The sequence below is a fragment of the Hemicordylus capensis genome, chromosome 3, assembly GCF_027244095.1.
Source record: "Hemicordylus capensis ecotype Gifberg chromosome 3, rHemCap1.1.pri, whole genome shotgun sequence".
Lineage (NCBI taxonomy): Eukaryota > Metazoa > Chordata > Lepidosauria > Squamata > Cordylidae > Hemicordylus > Hemicordylus capensis.
The window spans coordinates 51,946,020-51,964,474 of NC_069659.1; the positions used below are offsets into that span (position 1 = coordinate 51,946,020).

Genomic DNA, 18,455 nt, shown 5'->3' on the forward strand with positions numbered 1-18,455 from the left:
GTGTGGAATGAGGGGAAAATGCTTTTTCTGAAAGCTGCTTTGTAACTACTTTGTTCTCATGGAATGGGAAAGTGTCTTTGCAAAAAGAGTAAGACAGAACTCAGGTTTGCACTGGTCAAGAAATGGTTAATAGAGTCTGCAAGTTGCCTTGCCAAATTGCTAGCTGTAAAGCCATAAATTTGCTGACAAGCTAGAGGGGGAAGAGCCCCCCTCTCCTTGTACCTCCTGAAAGCAAGAGCCAGCAAAGGCCTGTAAAATAACACTTCAAGGACATCTGGCTAGAAGAAGAAGGAAGACAGTTTCGCTTATCAATAGGCAGTAGAAAAAGGTTTCATTGTACTAGGGAATGCTTGTCTAACTAGCAATGATTATAATATTTGTAATATGACGGACAATGATGTTAACCAATGAACTAATTGGTTGTTTGGGGCTGAATGTTGACGCCCAGCTATGTAGTTATGCCAAAGTATAAAAACTTGTGACCCAGGCAGCTGAGCGCGATTCTCTGGTAGGCCATGAGGCACCGAGAAAAGCCCCAGCGCTGGTAAACTAAATAAATGGTGATTATTGCTTCTTTCAATCATCCTTGTTCGTCTGGTTTGTGGTAACTGGGGGCCTCCCAGGTAACAGCAGTCCCACATATAATGCGCAGCAGTAATCTAAGCAAGATGTTACCAGAGCATGAATAACTGACCAAACTATCTCTGTCTAGGTAAGGTCACAAACTTGCAGTTGGCATATCAGCCGAAGCTGATAAAAGGTGCTCTGAGCCACAGAAGCCACTTGAGCCTCTAGTGACAGTGCTGGGTTGATGAGCACCCCCAGACTGCAAACCTGGTCCTTCAGTGGGAGTGCAGCCTGAGATAGAACAAGCTGAACATCATTCACCCTGGCAGAGGAACCACCAACCAGCAGTACTTCTGTCTTGTCTGGATTAAGTCTCAGCTTGTTCACCCTCTGCCCTCATCCAGTTCATGTTTGCATCTAGGCTCTGATTTAGGACAGTGATCATGTCACCTGCGTCTGATGAAAAAGAGAGCTACAACTGAGTGCCATCTGCTAACTTGGCAAAAGAGGCACCTCTTAACATGGTGATTCTCTTTATTTAGCAGAGGGAGAGTAACTGGCCCTATCCACCTCCAGCACAGTACCTCCAGTGACTGTTGCTGGTGTCTATCTTATGTTTCTTTTTAAATTGTGAGCCCTTTGGGGACAGGATTCCATCTTTTTTATTTATTATTTCTCTGTGTAAACCACCCTGAGCCATTTTTGGAAGGGCAGTATAAAAATTGATAATGATGATGATAATGATGACCCCTCAGGCCAAATATCCAGATGTAATTTCCCAGCAGTTTCATGTAGATATTAAACAGCATAGGGGAAAGAATGGAACCCTGTTAAGCAGGGTCCTCCCTGGTTGCATATGAATGGGAGACTACATGCGTGAGCACTGTGAGATATTCCCCTTAGGGGATGGAGCCGCTATTGGAAGAGCAGAAGGTTCCAAGTTCCCTCCCTGGCATCTCATCATTAGCCAAACTCAACTAAACACCTTGTCCACATCTACGGAGACCAATAATTGAAACTCCTCCAGCAAAACTAGACCAAGTGTTACTCTGGATACCTCTCCCAATGACCCTGCATCAGCCATAGAATCCATCTCATGAAGAATGTAAGTGATTTTACCCTCAAAGTTCTATGCAAATGTGTCATAGCATGCTACTGAGGTTTCTAATATATCTTGCCCAGGGCGATTTCAAAAGACCCTGCACCACCCAGAAAAGCCCCGCTGGATGACACTGATAGGATGCAATGGTGGATGGGGGAAAAAAGTTTCTTCTGTTCCATCACTGCCACAGATTAGGCTGGACAATGAGCTCTAGCCTGTGTTCACTCACACTCATCCTGGGTGCCTGAAGAGTAGAAAACAAACTACATAATGTTAAAAACATGGGTATGAATGTCAGGCAGCTATTTAGAGGAGAACATTCTCCACACAAGAGCAATATAGGGATGGGGAAGACTGCAACTGTTAAATTTATGATTCTTATGCAGACTTTTAAAGGCACAGGATGTTTCTCCAACTGAAGCCTACCATGGTATCTGTAATGCTGGAGCACATTCCAATAAGGTCTTGGTGGGTATTGTGCCACACCTGGTGTCAGGGGTCAGCATGCCCTAGTATTACTACTACTATGGATATTTATATACCACCCTTCAACCAAAGTTCTCAAAGTGGTTTACACAGAAAAATAAATTATGCATAAATAAGATGGTCCCCTGTCCCCAAAGGGCTCACAATCTAAAAAGAAACAGAAGGTTGACACCAGCAACAGCCACTGGAGGGGTGCTGTGCTGGGGTTGGATAGGGCCAGTTGTTCTCCCCCTGCTAAATAAAGAGAATCACCACTTTTAAAAGATGCCTCTTTGCTCAGTTAGCAGGGGTTGTAGGCACCATCACTGGGAGGAAGAGGAGCAGGAGCAGCTGCTGGCCACCACTTGCTCTTTTTTTACCATCACTGGCCCCATGCAGAGTAAGATACTCATAAGTTACTCATGCATGCCCCATGCAGGTGGGTAATGGGGGACCACTGAAAGTGGATGATCCAAGCTGCCAATCAGACACATATAGTGAGCCGCCTTGTGAGGCATTGTGCCTAAAAGGAGGTGTGAAATTGTCCAAGACTTTGCATCCTGAAATTACTCCTGATAAGGTTTTCGCTGCCGCTACCATTTTTACAGGCAGGTTGGAAACCTGTGACATCCTGAACCCCCCAAACCATTCATGAGAATGTTCAAGGGTGCAAATATGGTATTTCCTGAAGTTTAAGGAAAATCCCCCAAATCCCAGGGCCTTTGCGTACCATGTGTGTCACAGCAAGGTGAGCAGGGCAAATGTGGTATATAACCCAACACAGTGCTGTACAATAGTAAAAAAAGGTTTTAAAATAGTTTATTACAGTAAAATAAGGAACAGAGGTTACAAGCAGATAAACCTACAAAAAGTCATAAGTATTCTACTTAAGTCTTGGTCTAGAATCAGGGCTGCTCAACTTTGGCCCTCCTGCAGATGTTGGCCAACAGTGGCTATTGGCCACTGTGGCTGGGGATTCTGGTAGTCAAAAAACAGCTAGGAGGCCTAAGTTGAGCAGGCCTGGTCTAGATGTTATTTTGACCAAGAGGTCAAAAGGGATGGATTTAGACTCTCCAGGCTAGATGCATGGCAATAGGAATTTTCAGGCTAGATGCAAGGAATAGGCTCTCAGGACAGGCCCAGCTGAAGCCAAGGCTAGGAATCAAGAACTAGGAACGTGCTTGTGGACTTCCCAGAAACATCTGGTTGGCTACTGTGGCAAACAATATGCTGGACTCGATACTGTAGGTCTTTCGCTCTTGTTATTCTGGTGTGCTTCCTGTGAAATATTGACTGAAATCACAAGTTGTGCCTTCAGTTGTTGTATGACATCTTTTGATGAGTAATATTTTGAAGCAGTTAAGAGAAGAATTAAATGGTCCCTATTTAAAAAAAAAAAAGAGGAACTGAGGGTGAAAGTCAGTGATTTAATCAAGACCACCAGAATATGTACTTTCAACGTTATTCATCTGTGGAAATACATTGCCACACTATATTGCAAAGACCAATACAGTACACTGTAAATACATGTGGCTTAAAAGAGGAAACAACTTCAAAGATAAGACAAAAGTGAGTCCTTGTTGCCTTATTCATCAAATCCATGAGAGGCTTATGTAAAAATTGATGTAAGAAAAAGATACATGTATTGTGTAGTTTTTAAAAAATCATCTTAAGTGTATTGTGCAGGATTTTTTTAAAAACTCATGCAGCAGGGGTATGCAAGCTTTTGTCCTTTACAGACTTCTTTTCGGAATGAAAACAGAGACAGTAAGCAAGGGACTACTGATAATAAGATGCTCTTTTCATCCAGCCTCATGTAGTCTGTGATTCTATGTGTACAACATACACAGAATCACAGGTTGGATAAAAAGTATAGCCAACACTTGTAGCCTAATGTGGATGTAAGAGCCTGACTACTTGCTGTGTTAATCTATAATTTGGCTCTGTTTGTTTACCTATTATGTATTTTGAAGAGTTTTGGGTGTGTGACAGAAAGTCACTGATTACCTACAGATTTTGCATATACAAATCCTGCCACTGAGATTAGCCAAATGATATACACTAGAATATGCTCGGGCAATATGCTTTATACACTGGAATATGCTGGGGCAAGTTTTTAAAAAATGGAGGGGTGTGTGTATTTTTTAGAAGAAATTCTGAATATAATCATCATATTTGAACTGTTATTGTTATGAACAGATTTTAACACTTAATGAACAGATTAATAATTCAAAGATGACATCACATCCTAGAGAAGCAGATCTCTCTCAGATACATATTTAATATGATTTAAATGTGTCATATGTATTCTTTATTCAATAAAATGAATGTTTGAAACTGACATCTTACAAATTTCAAACTTTTTTTTTTTACTTCTCTTTTGCAAGCACATTAAAAAATCTCATATATAATTGTATCTATTATATATTTTGAAGAGTTTGTTGTTTGTAGATTTGTTTGTGCAAAATAAAGTCACTTTTCCAGAATGCCTACAGATACAAAAATTTGCAGAAAGAATCCTGCCACTTAAAGTAGCTAAATGCACTACTTTTTATACCAAAATATGCCGAGGGGAGCTGTAAATAACTTTTTTAAAATGCAAAATGACTTTGTCCTGTCAACTACAGGCCTCACCTACTAGTTTAGTATAAGACACATAGCACTGCAGCTGTGGAGGAAGGGGCAATCAGGTATGGGACTGTGTGGTGCACTGAGAATGGACATTTAGCCCACATTCACCGTGACACAGTCCGGAACCCAAATCTGCCTAACTTCAGCAAACTGTACCTAAACTCACCTTGCCTTTCCACAGATTGTGGAATGCCAATGCCTCAGCAGTGCAAAAGACGCTTACTGTGGAAAGGACTCCCATTAATGGGAGTTTAGTCTACCATTCAAGAGTGTCAGGATTATGCCCCTTAGTGTGTTTTCCCCCTAAAACTATGTGGCCTTCCTGTAGAACCATAAACTTGGCAGTCATTCCCAAAGAAGGGTGCAAACTTCATTAAGTCAGCCCTAACGGCTAAGAGAACTGTAAAGTATTGGAGACATTTTAAAGAAATTAGAGCAATTCATTGTCCACATTTTGGAACAGACCTCAGAAGTCAAAACCTGAAGCCAAATGGATGTGGATATAGATCACATTTCAACAGGATTCTGAATTTTATAACTTCGTTGCAAACCTTGTGCTTGAAGTCCTCTTCTATCAAAAGTTTGCCTTCCTGGTGTTAATCTAAATCCTGCCTACCCTCTTGCATCTACATTTCTTTTTGTTGTCAGCAGACTTTTGGAAGAACAGATGATGTAAAACGGACGAGGGCAAGAAAGTTTTACAGGGTGTGAAAGACAGGAATGCTGGTGTGTGTGTGGCAATATAATATAAACCGACTATTTAGTAGCGGTGGTGAATTAGACTGCTGCTGCCTAGCAAAAGCTCAAAGCAGTGGACTGTAAAAGTAAACCACGCGGTCTTCACGTTGAGCACAGCACTTTAGAACATTTCCCCCCGTTCTGTTTGCAGAAGATGAAAAGTAAAGACATACGAAACGAGGGGAACAAACTGGAAAAGGACAAAGGAGCAGAAAATGGAAAAGGCGAGGGTGGAGAAATGGGAGGAGTGAAATGGGGAGGGAGGGGGGCGTAGAGAGAGGGAGGTGGAGGGATGTGGAGGAGTAGATGGGGGAATGGAAGGGGAAGAAGGGGGGCCGGCCGGGTAGTTTTTCTGGGACTCTGTCGGCGGCGACTGTGGGGGGTCCGGGGCGCTGTAACCTGAAACCACCAGCCCCCATCGGTAACGGAGGCGGCCGAGCAAAAAGGAAGCAGCTGCTGGAGCGGACGGTGAGTGAGTCTCTCCAAAGCCCCTACGGCGACGGCGGCGGGGAAGGCAATCGGGGTGCTCCCTGGAGTTGCGCACCGGAGAGCATAACGCGGAGCGCCCATTGCATGCGAGCGGGGTCTCTCTCTGCCTCTTTGGCAGAGCCTGCCCCGCTGGGCGGGCTCTCGCCGCTCCTGGATCTTGTGGGGCCTCCGCAGCTGCTAATCGTCGAGTGGTGTTGGCTTTGTCTGCCCGCGCTGGCGCTTCGGGTGGGAAGGAATCCGCGAGCGGGAGACGCGAGGCACGTACCACGCCTCTGCAGGTAGCAGCTGGAGAGAAAGCTGGAAAGACGCCTTGCGTCGAGGAGGCGAGCCGGGAAAATCGAGCAAGCCCCGAGAGCCGGGAAAATCGAAGGCTTTTTAAACTCCGCCGATCAGGCGCTTTACTCCCCGCTTCTTCCAGGGTGGTGTCTGGAGTATCCAAAGAGGGGAACTCGTTGCAACTGGCAACCTCTTCTCAGATTGGGCCACTGTGACCCAGTGACAAGGTCTTGGGCAAAGATTCCAGCAGAGAGACTGCAATCCGGCTCTTACACTTGCTCTGAACAATATCCCATTGCAAAAACCAAGGCAAATGAAAAGGAGAGACGAGGTGTCTGAAGCCATCCTTTGATGTATGCAGCTCTAGGCCTCGTTAATACTCCCTGTCTAGCCCCCTTCACATCACAAACTCAGACCCAATAGGATGATTGACAGCTGTACCGCTTCTCTGCATTGCTGACCCCAGTCACAGGGGAGTGGGAATTAGTGGTGTTCACACAGAACTGTGCAATTTATTCTAGATTAATTATTCCAATGAAAAGATCAGAGTTCATGTTTGTGTCCTTGCAGAAAATCTAGAAAGTGATCTAGTCAGGTACTATAAATCCTGCTGGTTTAAAGGTATTTAAACATGTGCTTTGTTTGCTCCAGTTGAAGTCTGATTTTAAGCGATCTAGCTGGATCACTGATTGATTGATTGATTACATGCCATCAAGTTGGTGTCAAGTTTTAGTGACCACATAGATTCTCTCCAGGATGATCCGTCTTCAACTTGACCTTTAAGGTCTCGCAGTGGTGCATTCATTGCTGTCGTCATCCGGCACTACATCAACTATTATTATTATTATTACTATTACATTTTTATCCCACTCTTCCTCCAAGGAGTCCAGAGTGGTGTACTACATACTTGAGTTTCTCTTTCACAACAACCCTGTGAAGTAGCTTAGGCTGAGAGAGAAGTGACTGGCCCAGAGTCATCCAGCTAGTTTCATGGCTGAATGGGGATTTGCTCCGGTCTCCCCGGTCCTAGTCCAGCACTCTAACCACTACACCACGCTGGCTCTTTTCATTTAATTTTGTCTATCCATGTGGTTTTCTTGATAAAATACAGGAGTGGTTTACCATTGCCTTCTCCCGCACAGTATGAAATGATGCCTTTGTCGTTGTCACTGAAGTGATAGTCCACCTCCAGCACCTTCCTATATCGCTGCTGCCCAATATAGATGCCTGCTTGCTTTAACTGGGCAACTGGGATGACCTTCGTGCTTTGCGTGACCCTACTGGGAGTATACCTCCCAGCGTACTTGGCTCATCCCTCCCAGGAACACCCCCTGCACCGCCACAATAAGGCAGCATAGCTGGATCATACCTCACATTAATTGACCCTTGTGCATCTTCCTCAAAGCATTGTGTATTTTGGGGAGGGAGGAAGCAGAAAACCTCACCAGATTTTGGCTGGTCCTCTGTAAATGTCTAAACATATTTGGATGAGTTTGATTAACTATCTGTCTCCAGCTTTGATCTCAAATTATCAAGGGTTGACACTGCCCTGCAATGCAGCCCTTCAAAAACTTACTTCTGGAGTATGCTACACCCATTGTGCTGTAGATTGTGAAATTCCTGTTTCCAGTTTAAATAACTGGAACAGGGAGATCTTAATATCACTTGTCTGCTTGTACACTTGTACAACTACTTAGGCTTAAATTGTTAATTATTGTTAAAAACCAAATAACAGATTTTGTTTATATAAGAGAAAATAAAAAATTATTTGTGCAACAGCCAGTTTAAGAGATACAACAGCTAGCAGTAAGAGAGATCTTATAATAATAACTTAAGATATATGAACGGTCCCTATACAATAAACTCTTTAGCTTGTTGCAGCCTCACTTTTGCCCACATACTCAAGCCAAGAAGAAACTTCATAACCAAGCAAGCTACAACCCAGCTAAGAGGAAATAAGAGAGCAGCAAATCATGGCCCTTAGGCCTGAATTAAAAGGGCAGTAGTCAATCTCATCCAAAATCCTGGGAGTGAGGGAGCCATGCAAATCTCATCTGAAAGAGAGTTTGACAACCTGGGAGCAATCTCCAAAAAGCTTCCACAGCACCATCACAAATGGCTTTTGTATCAGGAGGGGGGATAAGTCCCATTCAGCTGCTCCTTCTCTGGCCAATGGCAGGGACCAGACTGATTTCCTGGTTGCTGAAATATTCCTCCTGAAAGACAGTAGGTGTGACTTCCTAGGGGCACTTTGGCCAATGGCAGAGGCCAATATACTTCGTCCTGCAGAAGGGGGGTAAACATGGTACATTTATTTATTTATTACATTTCTAGACTGCCCCATCCAAAGGCTCTGGGTCTTACCAAAAGATGGGTCTTACACCAGTATGAATGGTAAGAGCATAAGGACAGTCCTGTTGGCTCAGGCCCAAGGCCTATCTAGTCCAGCATTCTGTCTCACAGTGGCCCACCAGATGCCTCTGGGAAGCCCACAGGCAAGTGCTGAGGGGATGCCCTCTCTCTTACTGCTACTCCCCTGGTGTAAGAGTTAAGAATAGCCCTGCTAGATAATGCCCAAGGCCTATCTAGTCCAGCATCCTGTTTCAGGATGCTGGACAAGTAATAGTTGCTCTATTACTTCCTGTAAGGGCCGATTTGTCAGCTTTGTTTCAATTGCAGTGGTCCCATTGAAATTAATTTGGATCCTGCCCAAAGCTTTACAGCACTGTTCGTCATTGTAAGGCTTGGGGCCAGTGGAGGTTCCCATCAGCATGTGGCACCCTGACTAATTGTTTATTGGGCGGGCCTGTGTGAAGCCTTGACCAAGGCTAACTACTCTGCACAGTCCCCCTGGCATCATGTGTAGACAATTCTCACTGTGCAATGCTGAACTTTTCCCAGTGCTGATGGGGGGGGGCTCCTTTAAGGGACACGGAGCCCTCCAAGATGCACCATCTTGGAAGGTGTGCACAGTGTGCTGGGAAGGGTAACCCTTCCCAGTGCTTTCCTCCTAGAGCTCTTGAGAGGGCGCCATCTTTTTTAAAGGGCCCACCCAGCACTGAGAAAAGTGCAGTACTGTGCCAAGGTTAGCACAGTGGGAAATGGCTCTCACATTGAGGGGTTTTTGTCAAAATGCCCCCCCCCCAATAGTGAAGATCACTGCTCTACAGTGCTATAGTGCAGAAATAAAACAAAACTTCATGTGCATAGGAACGGACTTTTTTCCTTCTGTGTCAAGGAATGCTTTATATGTCATTTCTCAACTTACAGCAACATTTCTCAACTTACAGCAGAGAATAGACCCTGCGCGTGCAGAATTATCTGTGCATATCAAGAGTCTTCATATGTATTGGTACAAAAGGCCTCTGTCTATGTATGTTAACTGTGGCGGGGTGGGGGGCTGTTCTCTTTTTCAGATGATCAGCATGTCCTGGCTGCTCCCCCACAGCACGCTCTGACGATAAGCATGAACTCCTCCCTCAGTCATGAAACGGGCTTGAGGAACCTTACGCTGCTGGAAGACGGGGCAGGCCGAGTGACGGAGTCCATTGCAATTATTGTCATTGCTATTTTCATCTGTTTTGGAAACCTGGTGATTGTCCTCACCCTTTACAAGAAGTCGTACCTCCTCACATTGAGCAACAAGTTTGTTTTCAGCTTGACTCTGTCCAACTTCCTTCTTTCTGTGTTGGTGCTTCCTTTCGTTGTGACCAGTTCCATTAGGCGGGAATGGATCTTCGGAGTCGTTTGGTGCAACTTCTCCGCCCTGCTCTATATGCTCATCAGCTCTGCCAGCATGCTCACCCTTGGACTCATTGCTATAGACCGGTATGCTATTCTTTCATTATGCCACGCCCAGCACCCCTGCTAACTTGGCAAAGAGGCACCTTTTTAATGTGGTGGTTCTCTTTATTGAGCAGGAGGAGAGTAACTGGCCCTATCCACCCCCAGCACGGTACCTCCAGTGACTGTTGCTGGTGTCTATCTTATGTTTCTTTTTACACTGTGAGCCCTTTGGGGACAGGTATCCATTTTGTTTATCTTATTTATTTGTTATTTCTCTGTGTGAACCGCCCTGAGCCATTTTTGGAAGGGCGGTATAGAAATCAAATTAATTAATTAATTAATTAATTATGGGCTGATGGGGGAGAGCAGCAAAAAGTTGGATTATACCAAAATTTAAGGGCGCAGAGCCATAGAAACAGACTGTTTCAAATCACAGGGCAGGTTCACATGACCGTCGGTCAACCTGGAAGTGGGGAACATGTCAGTAAAAGGTTGGGATGTGAAAGTGTGCGCTCATGGACGGTGCGGCTTCTGAATCTACTCAAGTCCAGTTCCCATGCTGGATTCTTGACATACACTCAGGATTTTCTGCCTGAATCCCAGATCTCAGGGATGAAAGTTAGGAGAATGTTGGATGGAGAATCTCGGGAACTGGACTCAGGCACTTACAGAAATTACACTCAATGGAAGCATACACTCTTGCTTCTTGACATTTTGCTTACATGTTCCTCGCTTCTGGACTGGCCAACGCTTGTGTGAACCTGTCCATAAAGTAAAGCCATGTCCTCAAACTGGGAATCAGAGGAAAAATTAATTGTTAATATACAAATAGTCAGACAGACACTTCCTGTATGCGGCTTCCCAGAATAAGGTACCAAATTTACCAGATGCAATTCAGCAAAGTTTATTATTCATACAACATATTTCATGGCAAGGGAGAGGGAAAAAGCACCCAGCCAGACCAGCAAAGAAAGTGCTTGCTGGCTAGACAGGCCATATGTCCGTGCCTGGCACCAGCAATGCTTCCTGGCTCCTGCATTGGCATGCTGATGTAGGTGGAAGGGCTGTGCCTGGCCTGTGGTAGCACGCCCAGCACAACCTCAGCAGCAGGGGATGCACTGGCTGAGGGGGCCTCTGTGGCCCCAAGACCCCTGCAGCGCAGGGAAATTTGTCCCTCCATCTCTGATGGTGGCTATGCCACTGCACTTTCCATAACCAAGTAATGGGTCAGCAGAGAGGGAGAGACAAAATAGAATTGGCAAGACTGACAAATGAGGGATGCCATGAAAAGAGCAAAGAAAGAAATGTTTCTATTGTCCTGAACGAAGCAAACTCTTGTGGGAGATTACATTTCAGCCAGTACGCCCTCCTGCATCACAAAATGCCTCCTCTTTGATACTATACGAATGGCCACAGCTACAAATTCTTATGCTGTGCACATGTATGTAGTATCATGAGAATCAGCTGATACTCCAGCATAGGTAATGAACAACAACAGACTTATACAAGGTTTCAAATGCTCCTTTAGCCTCAACGGTTCCCTACCTTTCATCTCCAAGCTGTACAATCTCTTTTAAAGGGCCCACCCAGCACTGAGAAAAGTGCAGTACTGTGCCAAGGTCAGCACAGAGGTAATGTTAAAAGAGGTAATATTTTGTAGGATCCCTCCTTTGAAGTCATCCAGTTTGCTGACTGCCAGAGGAGATTTCAAATAACCACAAACAGAGCTAGATTTCAATAGATGACCTCATTTGCCTACTAACTGCAGACATATGCTATTGCTGAATCCTCTTTTTATATTTTCCAGGTACTATGCTGTCCTATACCCAATGGTTTATCCCATGAAGATTACAGGCAACAGAGCAGTTGTTGCCATTGTGTACGTGTGGCTCCATTCGCTTATTGGATGTCTTCCTCCCCTCTTTGGCTGGTCTTCCTTAGAGTTTGATCAGTTTAAGTGGATGTGTGTAGCTGCATGGCATAAGGAGGCCGGTTACACTGCTTTCTGGCAGATTTGGTGTGCCTTGCTGCCCTTCTTAGTCATGATGATTTGCTATGGATTCATATTCCGCGTGGCTAGGATTAAAGCGCGGAAGATTCACTGTGGGAGTGTGGTCATTGCAGAGGAAGATACTCAAAGGAATGGGAGAAAGAACTCTAGTACTTCTACTTCCTCTTCCGGTAGTCGAAGAAATGCTTTCCAAGGGGTTGTTTATTCTGCCAACCAGTGCAAAGCTTTGATAACTATCTTAGTTGTGATTGGTGCTTTTGTCATCACATGGGGACCTTACATGGTGGTGATTACATCCGAGGCACTTTGGGGGAAAAACAGCATTTCCCCTGCTTTGGAGACACTAGCAACATGGCTATCTTTTACTAGCGCTATTTGCCACCCTTTGATTTATGGACTCTGGAATAAAACGGTACGCAAGGAATTGCTGGGAATGTGCTTCGGAGACAGGTACTACAGAGAGTCGTTTGTTCAACGTCAGAGGACATCCAGATTATTTAGTATTTCTAATAGGATCACAGGTAACAAAGCATATCTTTTAAACAAGAAGTTCTGGTAAGAACTAATCTGCTACTTTCCTTTCACTATAATCTTAATTGATACAATTTTCACAAGTTAGCCCACTTCCGGCTCAAAAGTTCATGCATCTACCATCTTGAATTGGGTGGATGACATCATCACAAACTATACCATTGAGGTGTCCCTATGTGTCACTCACAACAACTGTACCAAATTTTGTTCAAATTGGTTAGACAGTCCACAAGTTAGCCCACTTGCACGTCAAACGTTCATGTGTCTGCTACCTTGAATCTGCATGGCTGAAATCATTACAAACTACACCATTGAAGCATCCCTAGGTGCCCCTACAACTGTACCAAATTTGGTTCAGATTTATCAACATCTGAACCGTCTGCTACCTTGAATCTGCATGGCTGAAATCATTACAAACTACACCATTGAAGCATCCCTAGGTGCCCCTACAACTGTACCAAATTTGGTTCAGATTTATCAACACTGAAAGGTTGATAGGGGGACACACACAGACAAAGCTGGGTGATTTCATAAGCTTATTTTCCTCAAGGAAAAAAGGCTAAAAAATTCTTTCAAGGTTATAATGAAAATAAGCAGGTGCACAAACATGGTATTTTCAAAACATTGTTCAAACACTATTGATGTTTATGAGAAGTTATGCACATTCCAGTGCACAACTAAAGGGAAGAGAAAGCATTTTCCTTCCTGTGATTTCTCCTGTGCAGAAAGTATCTCTGCTCTGAAAAGTTTAACTCTGAATTATGTGAACACACTTGTAGTAATACTTCCATCTGTTTCCAGTAAAGATGCCAAAGGTCCCCTGTTGACTAAGCCAACTGGTTAGAAAGTAAACACTGAGGAGTTTTGCAGCTGCTTTTGTTCTGTTTCCAGTCAGCTCTCCAAGGTGTAATTTGGAAAAACTCTTTTGCAGACTTGGGACTATCTCCACACCTCACTGCTCTCATGGCAGGCGACCGGCCTTTAGGAAACAGTAGCAGCACAGGAGATACAGGTTTCAGCTGCTCTCAGGATTCAGGTAACTGTCTCTATATATAATTATCTAAAGCATACCCATGGCTAATCCTGTGCGTGGCAGCTCTCATGAGAGTTTGTGAACAGAAGCACCATGGTGATTGGGCAGTGGAGATTCCATATGCAGATAGGGAGGAGGAGCCTGTGATAGTTAAGGTCAGTTGGAATGCAACTGTTACTGGTCGGAAGATGTTCTTGGTTGTAGAGGAGCGGAACCTATATCTCTCTCTATAAAAGGATAGTGGGCAGGGGTCTGTGAAGAGAGGGGTCGTGAGGGAGGAAAGAGCCACTTCAGGAGAAGGAGGCTGCCGTTGTGTGAATCAGTTGAGGAAACAAGATGAACAAGATCTGTTAACTCAGGAAGGGAAAGAGAGAGAGATAAAAGAAGGGAGGAGAAGAGAGAAAGAAGGAAGGGCAAGGGACAGGCCTGAGCTTGTCAGTGGTCTGAGGGGAACAAGCAGCCATGGTGGCGCCCATTGGCAGCAAGGAAGGGCCCAGTCAACCACTGCTGATTTTGGGGCTACCAAGGCCATTGACAGATGGAGGCCGTCAGGCAAGGGATGGGCCTGGGCCTTTCAGCGGCCTGAGGGGAACGAGTGGCCATGGTGGTGGGAGAAGCGAGGAAGAGCCCGCTCATCCACTACTGCTGCTGCTCCTGTGGGGAGGAGCAGGAGCGGGGCTCGGGTGAGGAGGTCTCTGGGGATAGGGGGCTGCAGCTTGGTCAATAGACACCAGCAATGCTGTAGCCATGACCAATAGGGGTGAGGGGGATGGAAGCAACAGGATGGAAGAGGAGGAGCAGAAGTGCCTCTAATTTGAGGTGCTGAAATGCTTCAAGCCGCCCCAGCCTAATTGTTTTGGCAGGTAGCAAATAGGTTCTTTAAAGGGAGGAAGGCATGTCTTAACTGCCCTCCACCTCAGTGCTGTCGGCATTAAACTCCATGAGGCGCAGCTGTAGTGCTGCTCCCAGCAGCCCATGTTGGCAAGTAAATGGCATCTGTGCATGCACTGATGCCATTTGCATGATCAGCATGGCGTTGCTGACCACACAAATGGCATCCGTGCATGCGCAGACACCATTTACGTGCCAATGCCACCTGCAGGCTGCTGGAGCAGCACTGCAGCCGCGCGGCACGGAGTTTAATACCCACAGTGCTGTGACGGAGGAGGGGGAGGTAAGACTTGCCTTCCTGTCTTTAAAGCGCCCGCTTACTACTGCCCCTCCCCCCCCGCACCCGGATGTGCACAAAACACTTTGTGCATATCCCTCCTTACACCCCAGTAAGTATGCTTAGGAGGATTTTAGTTGTAATCTCACTGTATGACATGGATATCATTAAACTACAACTAGGGGTGCAATCTTGTGCATATAGCTTGGAAGATAGTTTTGTTAAATGAAGCAGGACTTATTTCAAGTAAAAATGCATACTGTCCACTTACACGCAGCCTGTGAGTTACTGCTTAAAAGCAGAACTACATTTTACATTGGTGAATATGTTTCCTAAACACGTCTGGTTACTGCAAATGGAGGGGGAGTGTGGGATAGCCTCAGAGTAGGATCGGCAGGGGACAGGACTCAGGAGGTGCCTCACCTTTATCATACTCACCAATTCACCTCTGCAAATGCCGCCCCAGGTCCTTCCCCCCCACCCCCACTGCTAGGCTTCCTTCCGTTTCAGAGCATGGCCACAGGAAATGCAGTATGGGGGGGGGGCATTTGCACTGGAGAAAAAGGTGGGCAATGGCATGGTCGAAGTACCTCTTGACAAATTCCCCTTGGCTTCAAATACAAAGTTTCAAAAACCATGCTTCCCTCATTATGTGTATTATCTTCCAACCTCATTATGGGAGAAACATGGTTTTAATTCCTAAAAAACCCTTTTTAAAAAAGATCTAAAACCGATGAAAATTCTACCACATACCAAGAACAGAAATGCATACTTACTGTAAGTAGCTGCCATACTGAGTCAGACCCACATCCATTTAGTTTGGTATTGTCTACTCTGACTGGTAGCAGCTCCCCAAGGCTGCAGACAGGATGTCTTTCCAGTCCTCTTTGGAGATGCCAGAGATTGAACCGGGGACCTTCTGCGGGCAGAGCAGGTGCTCAGCCACAACGCTACAGCCCCATCCCCTCTATTTGAAGCAGCCCTCTACTGAGTCAGTCCCTACATCTTCCCAGCTCAGTATTGTCTACACCAGGCCTGCTCAACCTTGCGCCTCCCCCCCGCTGTTTTTGGACTACTACTTCTATAATCCCCAGCCACAGTGGCCAAAAGCCAAGGGTTATGGGAGTTGTAGGCCAACATCTGCAGGAGGGCCGAAGTTGAGCAGCCCTGGTCTACACAGACTGATAGCAGTTCTCCAGGGTTTGAGCGGGGCCTCTCTCAACTCTACCTGCAGATGCCAGTGCTTCCATCTGTAAGCCGTACTCTCCTTTTAGGAACAGATGTCATGCTGCTCGAAGACTATAGTTCTGATGGGGTTCATCACCCACACTCCATTTATCCTCATCGAAGGAGGAGTTCTGTGACGTTTGAAGATGAAGTGGAACAAACTAAAGGTGTGTTAAGGCTGGGCATTTCCACTCCGAGCTGTTGCACATGGAGGCAACTGCTTGCACTAAACATTCAGTCCATGCCCTTCATTCTAGTTTTGCTGCTTATTTTAATTTAGTGCTTAAAATATTAACTCCCCCCACATCCTCCTGCGCAAGACTCCTCTGTGACATGTTTCCAGTTTACTGAGTGCTTCTGGAGTGCAGGGAACGCTCTAGACTCTTAGCCCTCTTTGCAACAGGGTGTGTGCAGGAGGAAAATGGGACTCTCGTGATACATGCTGCTGCATGCCTAAACACCTGACACATTCGGAGGTGGTCCTTCACACAATCAAAAACTGTGTTCTGCCCAGGTTTGGGAACTGTGTGTGCTCCCAATGTTTGGTTGTGTGGAAGCAAGGTAAGAGGAAAATTCTGGGTAGAAATGATTCTGTGGAAGCAAGGTAAGAGGAAAACCTGGATAGCTTTTCTTCCTACCTTGCTTCCACACAATCGCTTCTACCCAGGCTTTCCTCCTACCTTGCTTCAACACAACCGAAAACTGGGAGCACACACAGCTCCCAAACCCGGGCAGAACAGTTTTTGATTGTTTGAATGACCTCACAGATTTCATTATTAGCCACTGGGTTTGGGAATGGCGGGAATCTCTTAGAGGAGGTATAGATTTTTAGCACAGAATTAGAATGCAGAAGACAACAAAATAAAAGGGGACAACTTTGAGAAACACTGCTTCAAGTGTTGAAGGGGAGGGAATTGAGAGTCATTTCTGAACCACCTCTAAGGGTAGGCCACATTAGGTCAGGCTAAGAGTCAGTTTGAGAGAAGGGTCAGGGATAAAGGGACAGAAGACAGTGAAATAGGATTTAATAAAAATATTATTTTACCAATGTGTTTTTCTTCTTCTTAAAGCCACACTTCTGTTCCCTTTAGGGCCTGTTTTTGGTCCTATATAGAGAAATTTTGATGGTAGCTACAACCCACAAACTTTAGTTCAAACCTATATGGATAAATGTCACTGCCAAGCTAAATTTGCACATGAATGCTTGCCTCAGCAGCTCCCCATCTTATTAGCTTTAGAGGTATTCCATGTAGAATCCTGAAAACCATGGTGATACAGATCTGTACTTCTTGAAGTCCTAATCCTTTGCAGTTGTCTATATATATACAGTGTGATCGAAATCCATCAGCCGTATGGATTCACTTCCAAACAATTGCGCATGCATACAGTATATGCTCCTACATTGTATTATATTAATCTTTGTTTTTTCTCTCTTCAGAAGCTGCAAAGAATTCTGTTCTTCAGGTCAAAGCTGAAGTTCATAAATCTCTAGAGAGTTATGCATCCAGTTTGGCCAAAGCTATTGAAGCCGATGTGAAGATGACCTTGTTTGGAGGAGATGCCTTACCTGGCTCTCTGTTTCCAATACGGACAGTGGCGGGCAGCAATGCATGTGCACGGCGTGGTGGAAGGAGCCATGTGGGCCAAAGACTACAGCTACAGAGTATCGAGGAAGGGAACACTTAAAATTGGTCCAAGCAAAAAGACAAAACCACTAAGGTTGAACTGTTGTTTTTAAAAATGAAAACAAAAGACTCTGAAAAGCAGCCTCCACTGCTTTAGGAAAGGACTTCTGAAAATACCAGAAGATATATCTTCAGTATTAGAATTTGCATGCATATGTAAAATATAACCGCACCCCTGCAGGGTAGGGTTAAGGCCACTACAGGCCAATAAATGGCTGCTCAGCAAGGAAAGCAAACTGATTCCAGAAACTGGGAAAACTAGGAGCAGAATTGGAGGGGGGTGCTGACAACTTGAATGATGACTACACAGTGTTTTCCTATATGGAGTGGCACAGAATGCCATGCAGGGTCCCCTTCCTGCCTGTTTCCTCTTTGCTCTAGGCACTGACATAAATTAAGATACTGTAGCTCCTTTCTCCCCCCACCCACTTTGATAGCTGTTACAAGTGCTTCTAGCGAAAGATACAATGAAACACAACAGTTGCCTTAATAGACCAGATGTGGTCTAATAAATCTTGTGTACAGCAGTGGGTTCAGTCCAATAAATCTAGTGTAAAGTAATGGGCGATGGCTGGTATATCATACTGGAAAGGAAATTGCTCATCTCCCACCCACCCCACCCCTGCCCCCTTTGATCAGCCTAGATAGGATCAAGGATTAGGCTTGTGCCCGAAACGTTTCGGAGGCCATTATGAAGGCCTCTGAAACGTTTCAGCTCCGGGGGCCGTTTTGGCGCTTTGGCAACG

At 45.2% G+C, this 18,455-nt stretch overlaps 1 protein-coding gene across 2 annotated transcripts; it reads left to right on the top strand.

Annotated features, from left to right (window-relative positions):
- Positions 1-5,806: 5,806 nt before the first annotated feature.
- GPR161 (G protein-coupled receptor 161) lies at positions 5,807-18,455 on the top strand. 2 transcript variants are annotated; one of them, XM_053304905.1, is made up of 6 exons: positions 5,807-5,971; positions 9,685-10,096; positions 11,862-12,586; positions 13,528-13,632; positions 16,072-16,191; positions 17,463-18,455. In XM_053304905.1, the coding sequence occupies exons 2-6, from the start codon at positions 9,735-9,737 to the stop codon at positions 17,708-17,710; spliced, it is 1,560 nt and encodes a 519-aa protein (XP_053160880.1). In that variant the 5' UTR covers positions 5,807-5,971; positions 9,685-9,734; the 3' UTR covers positions 17,711-18,455. The 2 variants fall into 2 exon arrangements, with proteins under 2 accessions (XP_053160880.1, XP_053160881.1); XM_053304906.1 differs by lacking the exon at positions 17,463-18,455 and having other exon boundaries at positions 16,032-16,123.